General features: G+C 39.5%; 1 protein-coding gene across 1 annotated transcript; it reads right to left on the bottom strand.

Annotated features, from left to right (window-relative positions):
- Positions 1-9,069: 9,069 nt before the first annotated feature.
- Positions 9,070-10,122, bottom strand: LOC114631925 (melanoma-associated antigen B3-like). Its single transcript, XM_028780319.1, has one exon. The coding sequence runs from the start codon at positions 10,120-10,122 to the stop codon at positions 9,070-9,072; it is 1,053 nt and encodes a 350-aa protein (XP_028636152.1).
- Positions 10,123-17,432: the final 7,310 nt, after the last annotated feature.

Here is a 17,432-nt window from a genome sequence, read left to right as displayed (position 1 = left end):
TGTGCTTCAGCTATGTTGCAGTTTTCAACATCTGCTATGGCAGGCTTACTGGACTCTAGGGGAGACATATTATCCTGGATGCTGTTTATTGTGTTTTTACTTGGACATCTGAGTATCTTGGTGTCTGGAATTGAGAAGATTCTGATTTTAGGTGCTGAGATATGGTCTTGTCTTTGTTGGGTTGGTATTTTGTTTATTGGTTTATATTGCCTTCTCTTTTCCTTAGGAGATTGTGATGACTGTCTTTTACCTGGCAGGAATTTCTTCTGGGATGCTTATAGGTGTGACTGGGGGTTTCTGGTAAAATAGGTTTCTGAGTATTGGAAGCTGAGAATTAAGAATAAAGATTGAGTGGGGAAGGCTGGGAGTATTCACAGGAATTAGAAAAGCAAGATGTTTTACCAGTCTGCTTAGTCCCCTGGGAATGGGTGCAAAGAGTGAGGAGAAGCCACAACAAAAGTGTTGGGGATGAGACTTGGGAACTGAACTTGAAACAGAAGAGGGAGAGTGAAGATCTATTTGTTTCCTTGGTAAGAGTGGCCTGTGGATTCCCAGGAAGTGCCTGCTAGAGTTGTGGCCCAGGAGAAAGTAATGAGTAGGAGGATGATCTATATATCCACTAGAAATGAGGATTGTGGGTAGTGGCTTCAGCTGGTGGTTTTCTGAAGGGCTGGTGATGAGACAGGGACATTGAATTTGGAGGAGCTGAAGGAGATATGAAGATCTTCTGTTAGCCTATCTTCTTCCCTGCCCAGAATTGGGGATCCAACCTTATATTTTCCTTGACTTCACTTTCAGTCTAAAACTTTACTTTTGATAGGCTAGACTATTGAAGGAAAAAGGAAGGCTCTGCTGGCAAACCCCCTCTTGTTTTTCAGGTGATGGTTGCATCTGTAGAGCAATATTATTAGGTTTTTCTCTGTATTGAAGTAGATCATATCATTTTGCCTTAACATGTTTTCAATTTTTTATACTGGAATATGACATTCAGGGTATTTTTTTTCTTGTTTTTTTTGTTTGTTTTTGTTTGTTTTTTATATGTAATTTTTTTTCAAATTGTAATTTATACTCATTCACACAGGGGTTATAAACACAAAAAGACAGGACATGGGGAAGGGGATGACACTGGAGCGTGGATGTTCAGGGGGAATACAGATATCTTTCAGAACAGGATATCAGCTGGGTGAGGGTTCAGGGGATAGGTCAATATGACTCTGCCTATGATTCACTTGTCCTTATCTAAGTTGGTATTATCTGCCAAGGCTACCTATTTACAAACTCTATGACTACTCAGGCTGGTAAATTGTCACAAAAACTGCCTGTTTACAATAGCTTACAGCCATCTGTTTCAATGTTTTTCCACTGAGACCCAAGACTTGGTGTTAGTATACATGTATGACAGGCCTATTGCTGATTTTAGGACTATGGCTGATTTTAGGCCTTCAGTGTGTAATCAGGGCTGCCCCTGAAATCTCCTCCTTTTTCTAAGTATAGACTGGCTGTGGCGAATCTAATCTTGCGAAGGCAGGGATAGAGGCCTGACCTCCAGTATTTGAAGGGGACCTTGTAATGGCTCCGATACCCCTGTTGTTGTCCAGTGAGGCATGAGAGCCATACCCATCCCGATGTCTTTTTCCTGGAGAGGGGATACTTTTGACATCAACCCCTATGCAGTCAGTCTTGTCCCTCAGGGAACCCAGAGAGATATTTTTAACTTTTATTGATATTCCCTTGCAGTGCTTAGCCTCACACCCTAAGCAAGAACTCAGATCACCTGTCAGAGGGGGTTCTGGGTTGCCCCTCTCTGCTTGGTCTAGGGGCAGAAGTCCCCTCTTTTAGGTTGGGTGGAGATGGGTTTTGGGAACACCCTGTATAAAGTAACAACCTCATCTTGAGTCTTGTGGTCCTCCATGGCTAACTTATGATAATGTATCTGCATAGGTTTTGCTTCAAAATTATTTGTCTGTTGTTTCATAGAGTTAGTGAGCCTATTTGAGGCCCAGGGACCAGAAGAAATAAGCAAAAATAACCCAAGTAATGGTCCCAAGATGAGAGGAGGTAGGGTTGACAACTCTGGAGAGGCTGAAAACCAATTCTTGTACTAGCATTCATCTTTCTATTTCTCTCTCTGACTTTTCTCAGGGACTTCTCTGACCTTTTTCATGCTCTCTTTAACTATCCCTGTCTTGTCTTGGTAAAGGCAATGTTCTTCTTTAAGGGCTGTACACAGCCAAGAGCTGTACATAGTCTTTTCTATTGTAATAGAAAATGAAGTCCAATAAGGATCTTTGCGATTTTAGGAGGTCTCTTCAGACAGCGAAACGAGGGATTTCTTCAGATTAGTGATGTCAATCTCTAGCTGTTTGATGTTCTTGTCAGTGGCCCTTCGAAGGTCTGAGTAGTATATGTTCGGAGGCCAGAATCTGGATTAGAACTTCTAACAGCAGGCATCATGGGTGATTCATTTTTTCCTGGAAAGGAAAAAGAAGGGAATTCTCAGGGAGATTTCTCTTCCCTGGATGTAAATTGGTATTCATATTATTTATGGTTGGGCCTGGCTTTGTGGGGGTATCTATTTATTTCATTAATCTTTTTGGTAGCCAATTAGCTGTGCCTTCTATGGTATCAAACAGGCATATCAATCCTCAGCCCCATAAGGGAACTGGATCTGGACCATTCGCTTTAAGGGTAAGAGGGTCCTTCCCCATATCTGTGTCATAGTTTTTATTGGTCTCGGTGATGTCAGAGGCAGTCAGCAGCAGATTTGCCATGAGATTTCAGTTTTAGAGAGTTAAAAGTGAACAAGGCATGATGGAGAGTATTTCAGGGGGACTTTTTCTGAGGGGGTACCATTCCCCCTCTTTTGTTTTTAAAGCCAATTTTTCAGAGTTCTTGTAAAATCAGGACAGAAGCACCAACAGTTGCTCCTTCCACACTAAGAGAGCCATGCAGACATTATTTAAAGAAACATAAATCTATATTAATAATCTCTTTTATCAAAGGACTGTTATAGCACCGACGACAATTAATCAGACTATATAATATATCGATTAGTAATAGCTTCTTCTACTTTTTGTGAGATTACTTCTCTTTTGTCAATTAATTGTTGAAAGAAATTAGGATTTACATCTCTCTTGAGAATATTAAACAGAGACTTAAATTCTTTTGTGGAGAGCTTAAAATAAGATCTTAGCCAATTAGTATCTCCTAGAAACTTTTAAAAATAATATGAATTAAGTAAACTCTCTCTCTTTTTTTTTCAGACACTTTATCTGTTTTTTTTATTGGATATTTTAGGTATTTATCTTTCAATGTTATCTCCTCTCCCATTCTCCCCCAAAATCCCTTATCCCATACCCACCCCTCCTATTTTTATGAGGGTGTGTCCAAACAACCTCCCAGTCCCATCTCCCTGCTCTCGAATTCCACAACACTAGGGAATCCAAATTTTCGGGAACCATGGCCCTCCACTTCCACTGATGTCTGACAAGGCCTCCCTCAATTACCTATATAGGTGGAGACATGAGTCCCTCCCTTTGTGCTCTCAGGCTGGAGGTTTAGACTTTGGGAGCTCTGGTTGAAACTTTTGATACTCCTTCTAGGAAAGACCAAAGCACTGACACTTCGGTCTTCCTTCTTGTTCTTGACTTTCATGTGGTCTATGCGTTGTGTCTTAGGTATTGTGAGCTTTTGGGCTAATATCCACTTATCAGTGAGTGCATGCCATGTATGTTCTTTTGAGATTGGGTCACCTCACTCAGGATATTTTCCAGCTCCATCCATTTGCCTAAAAATTTCATGAGCTCATTGTTTTTAATAGCTGTTTAGTACTCCATTGTATAAATGTACCACATTTTCTGCATCCATTCTTCTGTTGAAGGGCATCTGGGTTCTTTCCAACTTCTGGCTATTATAAATAAGGCTGCTATGAACATAGTGTAGCATGTGTCCCTGCTTCATGTTGAAACATCTTTTGCGTATATGCCCAAGAGTGGTATAGCTAGGTCCTCCAGTAACAGTATGTTCAATTTTCTGAGATACTGCCAGACTGCTTTCCATAGTGGTTGTACCAGTTTACAATCCCACCAACAGTGGAAGAGTGTTCCTCTTTCTCCACATCCTCGCCAACATCTGCTGTCACCTGTGTTTTTGATCTTAGCCATTCTGACTGGTGTGAGGTGGAATCTCAGGGTTGTTTTCATTTGCATTTCCCTGATGACTAGGGATGCTGAACACTTCTTTAGGTGCTTCTCAACCATTTGAGCTTCCACAGTTGAGAATTCTTTGTTCAGGTCTGTGCTCCATTTTTTAATAGGGCTCTTTGATTGTCTAAAGTCTAACTTCTTCAGTTCTTTGTACACCTTAGATATTAGCCCTTTATCAGATGTAGGGTTGGTGAAGATCTTTTCCCAATCTATTGGTTGACACTTTGTCCTATTGACTGTGTCCTTTGATTTACAGGCAGGGTTTTTTTTTAATTTGATGATTTTTATTTTTTTTTATTCTTTAATCATTTTATATAGTCATATTCATCCCCCTCCTGGTCTGCCCCTGACTGCTCCCCATTCCATACCTCCTCCCACCCTACCCAGTCTCCAAGAGGATGTCCCCACTCCTCCAACTCTACCCCACCAAACCATCCCCACTTGCTGGGGCCTCAAGTCTCTCTAGGGTTAGGTGTATCTTCTCTCACTGATGCCAGACCAGGCAGTCCTCTGCTGTATATTATTTAGTGGAGCTCATATCAGCTGGTGTATGCTGCCTAGTTGGTGGCTCAGTGTTTGAGAGATCTCTGAGGTTCAGGAGAGTTGAGACTGCTGGTTTTCCCATGGGGCTGTCCTCCTCCTAAACTTCATCCAGCTTTTCCTCAATTTAACTGCAGAGGTGCCCAGCTTCTATCCATTGGTTGGGTGCTAGTATCTGCATCTGACTCTTTCAGTTGCTCATTGTGCCTCTTGGAGGGCAGCCATTCTAGGCTCCTGTTTGTAAGCACACCACAGCATCAGTAACAGTGTCAGGCCCCCAGGCCATTCTGTGAGCTGGATCCCAATTTGGGCCTATCACTGAATCTCCTTTCTCTAAGGCTCTTCTCCATTTTTGTCACTGCATTTCCTTCAGACAAGAACAATTCTGGGTAAGAGCTTTTGACTGTGGGATGGCATCCCTATCACTCCACTTGATGTCCTGTCCCTCCACTGGAGATGGACTCTACAAGTTACCCCTCCCCACTGTAGAGCATGTTATCCAAGGTCCCTCCCTTTGAGTCCTGAGAGTCTCTCACCTTCCAGGTCTCTGGTAGATTCTAGAGGGTCCCCCTACCTCCCATCTCCTGAAGTTGCCTGTTTCTGTTCTTTCTGCTGGCCCTCAGGGCTTCAGGCCTGTCCCCTAAATACCTGGTGATGTCCCCCCTTCACCTCTCTGTCCCCTCTCCCACCTAGGTCCCTCCCTCCCTCTGCCCACCATGACTGCTTATTATTTTTACAGGTTGAGAATTTACCATCTTAAAGTTCTATAGGCTGAGGTATTGGAGAGACCACATCTGATGAAGACAATCTTTTATTATTTTAGTTTGTTGAGAATTTTATCTGATGAGTTTTGACCATATTTACTGCCTTCCCAACTTTTCCCAGACTCACCCCACATCTTTCCCTTCACAATCAATTTTTTGCTCTCTTTGTTTTTTTACCCATCAAGTTGAAGTTTTACTTCTCATATATTCATGTATATTTGGCCTTCTAGTGGAGTGCGGTCAGCCTATTGGTCAGTTGCTTTTTTGTGGGAACTAACTGTAGAGTTCCCATGTAAAATAGAGTATCTCATTGAGAAGTGGAAACAGTTCAGGATACAGATTTGTATGAAATTCATCAGAGATCCACTGTCAGGATATACATAAATGAATCAATTAATCGTCTATGAGCAAATATATATACCCTGAGTCACTTCTGTGTGGTTTCACTAGTCACAGCTAATAAATAACCTGAGAACTATATTTCAACATGGATTTTATCAGTAGTATTTATATCATAATAGGTGTAGCACCATCATTAATCCTTACTTAGTGTTCTCAATTTGACTTCTTGTGGGGAATCCAATTCATCTTTCTTAACTGCCATCTTCTCATAATAAAACCTTGACCTCTCTCAGATCTACTATAGGGAAGAGACACCAACCTACCTTGGCCATAACTATCTGTAGTTTGCTAGCACAGAAATCTATGACAAGAAGATTATATATATATATTCAATTTCAAAGATCTTTTCATAGTTTCCTATCCATATATCCATTGCAGCCATAATGAAATCTACCCCTCAGTTAAAATTTTCATAACCACAAGCAAAATACCCTCTTTTTAGATATGCTTCTAATGCAATCTAATCTATTTTTTCCCAGGCCAAGGCAAACACATTCAGTGTAGTAATTTTTCTATTTCTAATCTTCCTATTCTAATCTTCTCCCTGCTTCTTAAAGAAGTTTTTGGGAGAATATACATAGACCAACTGCTATGTAAACAGTGTACCCTAGCATTGAAAATAAAATCCAGGGTACTTTCCCTTTCTTTTCAAGTCGAGAGTCCCTGATATATACAACACCTCAATGTCACTTATGAAAGCACTTTGCCATTGTTAATTGAAACTTTCAACCCAAAAATTGTCCTGTCTAAAAGAAATACAGTAACAAAGATGGAGCCAAGACTGAGGGAATGACCAAACAATAACTGGCCCAAATTGAGACCCATACTATGGGCAAGCACCAATCCCTGACACCATTAATGATACATTGTTATGCTTGCAGACATGAAACTAGCATAACTGTCCTCTGAGAGGCTTACTAAAACAGATGCAGATGCCCACAACTCAACACTAGACAGAGGTTGAGAGTTCTTATGGAAGAGTTGGGGGAAGGATCAAATAAAATAGACTTCATAGGTGGATAGAGCAGGAATCTGAGTGGGAGAGGATATGAGAAGGGGAACAGAGACTGGCATCAAGTATGGGGAGTGGGAGTGCAGGAGAGGGCTGAGAGAGAGAACAGACATCTGTGGAAGGCAGCTGTGGGACTGGCCAGAGACCTGGGATACGGGAGGCTTCCAGGAGTCTATGGGGGTGACACTAACTGAGACTCTTAGCAGTGGAGGAAATGGAGACTGAAGTAACCACCAACGGTAGCCAAGCAGAATTTCTAGCAGATGGAGGGGAACCTCAAACTACCCACAAAACCTTCAATCAAGAATTTGTCTTCCTTACAAGGAATGCAGGGATAAAGACAGAGTACAGATTGAGGGAATGCACAACCAATGACTGGCTTGACTTGAGAACCATCCAATGGCAGAGAGCCAACCCTTGATGCTATTAATGATACTCTGCTATGCTTTCTGAAAGAAGCCTAGCGTAAATGTCACCTGAGAGGTTTCAGCGGATGGAAACAGATGCAGAGACCCACAGCCAAACAGCTTGGAAACACTGTGAAAAAATGGGGGATAGGATTTGAGAGAGCAAGAGGGGTCAAGGACACCACAAGAAGACCTATGAAATCCATTAACCTAGGCCCATGGGTGCTCACATTGGCTGAACCACCAACCAAAGAGGATTCAGGGACTGAACCTAGGACCCCCTACACATTTGTAGCAGATGTTAAGCTTGCTTTTCATGTGGATTCCCTAACAGTTGGAGCAGGGTCTCTCCCTGACTGTTGTTTGCCATTGGATTCCCTTCCCCTAGCTGGACTGCATGGTTTGGCCTCAGTGGGAGAAGATGTACTTCGTCCTGCTGCAAATTGATGTTCTAGGGCAAGCTGGTACCCAAAGAGAGTTTTCTTTCTCTGAGGAGAAGGGGATGGGTAATGAGGAGAGGGATATGTAAGAATAGGACTAGAGGTGGTGACTGTGACCAAGATATAAAGTGAAAAATGAATGAATGAATGAATGAATGAATGAATTAACAGAAAAAAGGTCACAGTAATTAAATTACCCTGAAAAACTATTATGAAATGTGGTAGAATTATAATGATGGCCCTCAGAAATAATAATGATTTTATGATGTTTTGAGGGTAAGCTCCCATTCCTGGATTCAAGGCCCTATAAAAAAGAGTATAATTTCACTTTTTTCTCCATGCTTCTCCCCTTACCACTTCTCCCCTCTCTCCTTTCCCCTGTTTCCCCTAATTTTCTCCCCATCCCCTCTACCCTCATTTCCCCTCCTCCCTCCTCCCTCCTCCCTCCTCTGTCCTCTTCTGCCTTTCCACTTCCCTCCATGATTCTCCCATATTCCTCTCTGTCATTCTCTCAATCCCTGCCTCTTCCCTCCTTCTTTCCTTCCCTCCCTTCTCTATACATCAGGAAATATACTGTCCTTGGGAAGTTGAATTCTGGACAGCCTGATCTTGTAGTTCCAAGCCTCTGAGATGTAGAAAATTACGATCAGTTAACATGGTGCATGTCACCCACCCATTGCATATTTTGTTACAGAAGCCAGCATGAACTTGCATAATTCTGCCCCTTGACTCTGAAGCACATCAGCTGAACTTATGTATTTACTCACCACTTCAGTTAGATCACCACCCACATGGCCAGTGAAAGTTATATATCCTGTTATGCTAGTCAATGTTTCCCCACATCACATGGTTTTTAGTAGATGTATTTCCACTTAATAACTTTCATAAGAAACTCCCTCATCCACATCCCTTCTTTTCACTAGAACTTAACCAATAAATGGGTATTCAACATCATAGTGGTTGCACTGCAGTTCATATACTTAAAAATTATAAAAGCAGAAGCTAACTATTTATTTTAGCATCCCAGTTTGACCAATGACTTCTAAAGAATGAGTGTTAATTATACATTTGTTGAGTAACAGTCAAGAAGAATAAATTTTAAGTCATAACATTTAATTTCTACAAATTTCATGCATAAATCAAGAATCATATTCAATTGCATGTAACTTTACCAAACCACACAGTAAAACTAATGAAAGGAAACTAGGTTTAAACATCTATTAACACTTCTAACTGTATATCTACTTTATATTATCAAGAAAAATTGTGATGCATTGTCTTTTTGATGACAGGAAACCTTCAAGTGTCAACAGGGGTGGGAGAAGCTGCTGGTGATTTTTCTGGGGAGCCTTCAGTAGATTGGTCAGTGGTGTCAGTATTATCTTCATCTCTGGCTTCTGCTTGCTTTTGCTGATCTTTCAAAGCCTCTTCATAAAGGATTGAGATGGCTCTAGGTGTTGTTTTGTTGATCTTGGCCAAATATTCCAGGATTTTCATCTTGCTTGTTTCAGCATGGGCTTGGGGACCCCACAGGAACTCATAGCTTGGAGGATTACTGTTGGCCACCTGCCGATACTCCAGGTACTTCAGCTTCACCAAATAGTGGGTCATGAGCTTCCGGGGCTCACCAAAGATGCGGTGCTTCTTCCCTGGATAGATTCGCTTCTTCTTCAGGATTTTCCATATCTCTTCTTCACTGGCACAGTTGCCCTGAATGAAGATGATACCCAGGACACTCATCAGGAAACTGGTCTTGGGTAAGCCTCTGCCAGCACGGATCCTCCCATTGTTGGGGAGCTTCAGCTTGCTGATGAGGTTGTATGAGGGCTGACTGGAGTTGACTTCCCTCACTTCCACTGCAAAGGCATCCTCGAGCTTCTCAGAGACTTTCCTGAGGATCTCAGGAAAGTCGTCTTCATACTTCTTGGTGATAACCTTCAGCATTTCTTCCTTGGTAGTGAGCTGCTTCAAATTGTAGTTGTGGAGCAGGTGCTGTAGCAGAACCATTGCTCTCCTTGCAATCATATCTTGGTGCAGAATGGTAGTGGTTGGGATGGGCTCAAAAGGGCACTCCTTTTGCATACGTGGCTCACTTTCCTCACAGGAGCTTACATCTGATTCTGAGGAAGAGCTACTCAGAATAAGTGTTGAAGTGGATGTTGCTTTCTGAGGTTCTTTGAGAGGACTGGAAGACTCAGCCCCAGGCTGGCTCTGGGAGGCAGCAGAAAACTCTTCTGCTGTTTCTGGTGTTTCTTCTGCTGCTTCCTGAGCATCTTCATAAGCCCGAGTCTCACATCGGGCCTGGTGGCGTTTCTCCCGGGCATGGAGCTTACTCTTCTGACCACGAGGCATGATGACTCTGGTTAAGCTAAAGTACAGGAAGTAGTAGAAGGATGCTAGAGATGCAGATACCTGCAACAAACAAAAGATGATATGAACACAGAGATAGTGTGCAAGTTACGTAAGGCTGCCAATGCAGGTTTCTGTGAGCAGTTTTTGGAATCCGATATACTGCTGTTCTAAAACTTTTATCCTATGAGTAGGAAGGTAGATACTTTTCTAGCCTGGGACCTCTCTACCTTGCCTGTGTTGTATTTACCTAATTTGGGGGGGTGTCAGAGGAGGACATCTGTTTTGAGATTCAGGGAGCCTCTCAGTCTCTCTCAATTCATATCTCCACCTGAAAAGTTTTGATCTGGTCTCCTTTTTCAACTCTGATGCTGCCATTTCTGTGAAATTCTAGTTCCTGCTTAGACAATATTCTATACCTTAGCCCCTTCCCCCCCCAAAAAAAATACTCAGAAATCACCCTAGTATGGATTTAGTTCAACTCCTTTCCAAAAAACAAAAACAAAACACAAAACCAAACATGTCACTACTATTATTATAAGCACCAACCACATCATATGTCATAGCACCAGAGTAAGCCAGTGTCTCTTCCATCACAACTTCCCAGTCAATTCAGATTGCCATTAATGAAGGGCTTACATAGGTCTTCCTGCTTCTTTACCTTGATTTCTGGGCATATTTAAGATACTTCTCTGTGCTGATTTAAGGCTCTTCTACTCACATTGAATTCATCATATTTCCAGGTAGAAACAGATTTTCTCGGAGACTCTCAGGACTGATAGCAGAGACAGGCCTCAAGCTTCCTGACACTGCTAAGATGGGTGATTCCTTCAGAACTCACTTAACATTCTGCCTTTTAATTTCCTATAGAACATGATACTCTTTTTGCTTAACGAAGGCAGCTTTACCTTCTATCTTCACCTCAGTAACTTTCCTAGTATTTCCCATTGTAAACATGGGCTTTTCACTGCCTCTGCTCCCTAGTTTTATTTACCGTCTAACTCTAGAAACCTTAGAGGCAAAATGAGCTGTGGATCTCTACTGGTCCAGTCAACTCAGGACTTCTCAAGTGTGAGGACAGTAGAGCATGAGAGATGGTTCAGTGTTTACGAGCCCATACTGCTCCGACAGAAAACCCCAAGTTGCATTCTCAGATCCCAATGAGGATGACTTATAATCACCAGTAGCTAGAGCTCCAGAGTGTCTAGCACCCTCTTCTGGCTTTAACCAGTAACTGCACCCAGGATGCATATACCCACACAAAGATACACATAATTAAAAATAAAATAAATCTAAAAAAAAATAAGACTAAGAATAAGGTGCAACTGGGGAGTCCCGTGGATGAGAGTGAACACAGAGCTTTCGTGAATGGGAGATTTGACTTCCTACTTTGACCAAGAAAATAAAAACCGCCAGCTACCTCACCGCCTCTGCACCTGCTCCCCCCACCCCCACTTTGGTTTCTGAAGGACGGAGTATCATCTAAGCTCGCAGAAAGGAAAAAGTCAGCCAGAAAAAGAGCATAGCTTACGGGTTTGAAAGATAGGGACTAGGGACACTATTCTCTAAGACTGGCCATAACTTAACATGAGCACCGGTGGGGCCGAAGGAAGGTGCGGCCCAGTTAACAGAGCACCTACTGAGAACAGGTTGCCTCTTGATTCTAAAGGAAGTGATGCTTCTTTTCCCACTCAGAGGGCATAGATTAAGAATTAAATCCAAGATAGTATGTCTGCAGCCGAGTGTTAAGGATGTTCTCATCTAAGGGCATCCAAGCCTAAAAACAATGGCGCGGACACCGGAAATGGAGACCGCCCCCTTGTTCCCTCGTGGAACTCTTGGGAGCAGGGAAACTTTTTCAGGTGACTGAGAATAAAAATAAAGCTTCAGGGGGTCTCAACTCTACTTTGGGCCTTTCTCCATCTCATTCATCTCCTCACCTTGACTCTGGCTGAAACTTGAGCCTGATTCCTGCTTCTGCTGAGGCAGAGCTTAGCTTCGGTTGGAGCTCCTGAATACGTCTCCTCGCGCCAGGAACCCGAGTGTTACAGGAGGAAGTGACCTCTGTCACCAAAGAAAGCATCCTGAAGGAAGAGAGGCACACTATGTACACTACTCTCCTGGCGCCACCTCTGGTGTGGGGTGAGTGGGCTCCCTCCATGTAGAAGTCTGAGTATTTGATACACTGTAGTGCCTTAGGTTGAGTCCACAGCGACTCTTGCTCTTAAGACTTTAAGACCTTTATTTCTGAGATGATGTTCATTACGGAAGTCCACACGAAGGATGAAACTTGGCCCTTTTGGTCTAAGTGCAGGTAATGGAACGTCTCTGTATGAACCTTTATGATCGGCTGTTCTTAGTCGCCATCATGGGACCTACTTAATTTTTTCTTAATGAAACGGTGTCTTCACAAATGGCTATTGATAAAATGTTGAAGGAAATTCGTTCACTTCATTTTTTAACTTTAAATTTAATTTGAAAATTTAATACCATATTTATTATATTTATGTCATTTCCACCTTTACTCCTCCTTAATCTTTTGAAACAAAGTAGCATCAACTTGGATATTCATTTTGTTATGAAAAATGCATTGCACATTATTTACTCCCCTCATTTATTTTGATGTTCTTTTTCTCTAGTGTGGATCCAATCCCAATACTTTAAGCAAATAATATTTTTAATAAATCATCTAAAACATTCTTAGAATTATTGAAGAGCAAAATCAATAAAGATCAGCATATTTTTTGGTGAGAATTTAAATCATGTGAAACAGTGCTCTTCTTCTCATGGACCACATCAAAGTAGTAGTAGTAGTAGTAACAGTAAGTCTTGATTTTCATGAGGAAAAAACAAGATTTAACAAAATAACTTAATTCATCATTTTCCTGTATTAATTGAGAATTAACAAGAAAAGTTTTATTATATATATATATGTCTGTGGCTTTAGTGGAATAACACAACCCTAAATAATCTCTAATTAGTGTATATTATTGCTCTATCACTACCTTAATAACATATGAGAATCTTATGTTTTACTTATCATCCAATTGACACTGATATGCCATTTTACTTTCAGTGTTTACATTCCTTAAAACTCATATAGGGAGAAATTATGATATTTTTTTCTAGGTTTGTGTTGTACCATTTAATATGTTTACCAGTCCCATACATTGTCCTGCAAATTTCATTTTTTATTTTTTATTAATTAATAATTTTATTTATTTATATCACAAATGTTGCCCCTTCCCAGTCTCCTCTGGCAGAGTTCTTTCCTCAATCACCCCTCTCCTTTGCAGCTCCTTTGGCTATCCCCCACCCTGGGGCCTCAAGTCTCTACAGGCTTTTTTCCTTTTTAAAAATTAAAATTATCAGATTTATTGTGTGTGTATTTTTTCCCTGCATGTATGTTTGCACCATTTGCATGTCTGTGCCTCTGGAATCAGAAGAAAGTGTAGGATCCCCTAGAACTGGAGTTACAGATGTTGGTGAGCTGCCATATGGTTGCCAGGAATCAAATACAGGTCCTTTGCAAGAACAAGTGCTCTAAACTGCTGAACCAACTCTCCAGCTCAAGTAATTTTAATTTTTATAGATTAATAAAATTCTGTTGTGTATATTAATCACATTTTCATTATCCATCATCTGTTGATGGAGGGATTGATTCCATTTCCTTGTTACTGTGAACAGAGCAACAATAAACTTGAATATGTGAGTGTCAAGTATTTAGTTAGATGTAGAATCTTTGGAGTATATACTTAGGAGTGATGTAACTTGGTCACATTTTCCAGTATTAGTTTTGGGGTCTTTCTAAGTTGCTCTGGCTATTTTTTAACTTGCTATATAGCCCAAACAGCCCACCAATTTATGATTTTATTGACTTAGCCTCCTATCTAGCGTGAATACAGGCCTGTACCAGCATGCTCAGTTCATAAGCTTAACATTAATTGCAATGTGTCAGTATTAGGAAATAGAGACTTTGGAAGAAACTAGTACTAGTCGAAATTGTGTCAGAAGGACAGCTATAATGCTCTTATAGTGTCTTTATTTAAGAACAAGCCAGAAAGTTTTGCTCTTTCTATTGCCACTGTATGAGGACAAAATTTTATTTTTGTCTGAAAAGGAGAACTCAACAGATTCCAATTCTGCTAGCACCTTAATCTTGCCTATTGTATCCTCCAGACTATTAAGGAAAAATTTTTATTTTTAAAGCCATATAGCCTATGATATTTTTCTATAAAAGCTCAATTATATTAACTCAATATTGTAAGATTATTGGAATGTATGTCCTATAGAAAATTCTAGTCATAGTGACTGGCAAAGATTTTGTGTTTAATGAAGTTTAGGCGTGATGATTTTTTTAGTCAGATAATATCATCACCATATCTGGATACTTACTTTTTGAATCTAAGTAACAAATTTATCTTTGATAAAGCTAAAAGCCAAAATATGGGTTTCAATTTTTTAGAAACACCAGTTTAGAGTGCACATTGGACAGCTGCTTCAGATATATTATAGAGCATTGAGATAAGACAAAGATATCACCAATTTGTATCCATTGGGTACTGAACTATAACTCTCTCTAAAATTCATGTTGAATTTTCACCATTGTTAAGTCAGAGTGAAATCTATTACAAAATAAAGACTTTAAGATTAAATTATCAAATACTAATACTTAGGTACAGGGCTGACCTGATATGAAAATATTGGTGTGCACAAAAAGACAGTAATTAAGGAATAATGAATACAGGATATTTCTTTTTCTCTTTAAACATGTAAGTTTGACAAATATTTTATTTTATAATGGATTAAGAATTTTAGAAAAATTGCAGATACAAATGGAGTATGGTACATGCCCCAGGCCTTGTTTCCCCTGTGAATCCCTCTCAGTAGATATTTGTACATTTTACAGGATTGATCAATCATTATCAATGAACTGTTAACTAAAGCCAACAATTTTTTTATATTCCTGTGGTTTTATATAATGCCTCTTTTTTCATCATGTATATCATATAACAAGTTCAATTAGCATTTGTCTGATATTTTTCTCATGAATTTGTTATGATTTGGAGCTGAAAAAACAAAATAATAGAAAACAAAATAAAAAGACACTCAGGAGGAACATACACAAAGATGCTACCATGTGAAGAGACAAGAAAGAGAAAAAAATGAAGATGGCAGTCTCATAGGAAGTCCATAATGAGACCATCTTGATCGTGTACTTCTAGCTTCTATAACTGTGAGAAAACACATTTATACTTTAGTCCACTCAGTCTATGGTATTTTTATGGATACTAAACAAGTGAATATGTCATTTTTTATACAGATTTATTTATAGAATCTGCATGATCCTAAAACAATTTATAAGAACACACCTTTAAAAGCACAATTAGAAATTAACTAGACAATGGAGGAAGGAAGGGAAATTTGGAGAACAGGAGGGATAAAAGAAATAAGGGAGAAAAATCAGAAAGAATGTGGACATTCTTTAATATATGCACTATCATTAGATACAAAACATAACAGGCAGTGCATTTCTTTGCACCAATATTAATCTTGGAAAAGTTAGCTACCCTACTCAAATAGAACAGGAACCACCTGCCTGGACCTTGGATAACAGTACAAAATCTACTGCACTTGGTGCTGGAACATTTCCTGACTGGAACAATAGCTTCATCCATGGTTTAAATTCAAACTCACGCCTTTTCTCATCTCATTTAGACTTTTCTTTAAGGGAAAGAAAGGACCAAAACAGAAACTATCATTGAATTTATCCAAATAATTTAGACATCCCAATCTTGCATGTTTCTGTGTGAACTATTGAACCAACAGAAATTAAAAGCTGATGTGATCACTTTAAGAACTTCCTGGACTTCTTTTCCTGTAGCAATTTCTGTTGATGGTTTTTCACTAAGCACATACCTGTCAATGTATGAGATCCAATGTCCATATCCCAAGCAAATCAGTTAGAACAAAGGAATACCACAATGCTTGAAAAAGAAAACTCATTTTCCAATGTACCTTTTGGAAGCCAACAACATATCTTTAGTACCTGCAGACACATCATTACAACAGAAATTCATGTGATGTAATGCTCAAGTTTAAAATATAAGTTAAAATATTAGCACAATTAAATTATACCTTGTGCATAGATACTACAGAAACCTAAAGTTAGCATTGCCCTTTCATAGTTATAAAATGCACTCATATAATGGATTAATTTCTGCATATAGTGACAGCTAAGTTGCTAATAAGAAAGAGGCAAATTGCAACTGAATGTATTCGGACTCTTTTCTTTTTTACTTCCCATAAGATTTTTGGACAATCCATGCTTATTAATTCCTTACTGTGTTTAATAATTTTAACAACACAATTTTCTCAACACAATTTTTTATTATTTACACTTAGGCAGCACAGTATGACGTGTGGTAAAATATGTTTATAATAAAATGATCATGAAAGACTGAATGCAGGTAATGGACATGACTTATAAAAGATGATATACAGCTAACTCTTTTTGTAATTCTACCTCTACCATGGATGTTTTGGGTTTGATCGTGGTTAAATGAATTAAAATACGTTTGATGATGAAAGCATAAAACCCCATCTGAAGCTCGACAGCTTCATAATGGCTGCATAGAAGTTCACTGAGATGTAGGTATAGACTTTGGGCCTGGCTTATTTTAGCATCTGATGTGTTTTTTTTCCACTTTCAGTACTAAAGTTTATAAAAATCAAATGATTTTAATATTGGAACAAACTGACATCATTTCAGACCTTGTTTTAAATCTATAAAGATAGTGTAGATAAATTGTACTTCACCAAAAAAAATGTTGAACACTTGTGTCATATGAGTAACAAGTAGCCATAGGTAAATAATATGATTAGAAGAAATGTATTTTGAAATGTCCATAGACAACTGATACAATGGGTAATGTAAAAATATTACTTTAACAATTATTCATGAATATTTAAAGTCACTGGATCAATAACTGGAAAGCAAAATGTTCAAGATTAGACCTCACTAATCATATTATGAAGCTGGACTGTCTTAAAAATGTACTGGAAACATACAGACATACACACAGCTACACAAATAAATGAACATAGAAGCTATCCCAATATTTACGATGCTTGAACAATCTTTAAATAAATGAATATCTTAAACTAAGTACATTGTTACAACCCCATAGGAAGAACAGCAGTATCAACTAACCAGACCCCTCAGAGCTCTCAAGAGACTAAACCACAAATCAAAGAGTGTACATAACTTGGTCTATGGCTCCTGCTACACACACACACACACACACACACAC

Source organism: Grammomys surdaster, unplaced genomic scaffold, assembly GCF_004785775.1.
Source record: "Grammomys surdaster isolate TR1022 unplaced genomic scaffold, NIH_TR_1.0 369, whole genome shotgun sequence".
Lineage (NCBI taxonomy): Eukaryota > Metazoa > Chordata > Mammalia > Rodentia > Muridae > Grammomys > Grammomys surdaster.
This window is presented reverse-complemented; position numbering and strand designations above follow the sequence as displayed.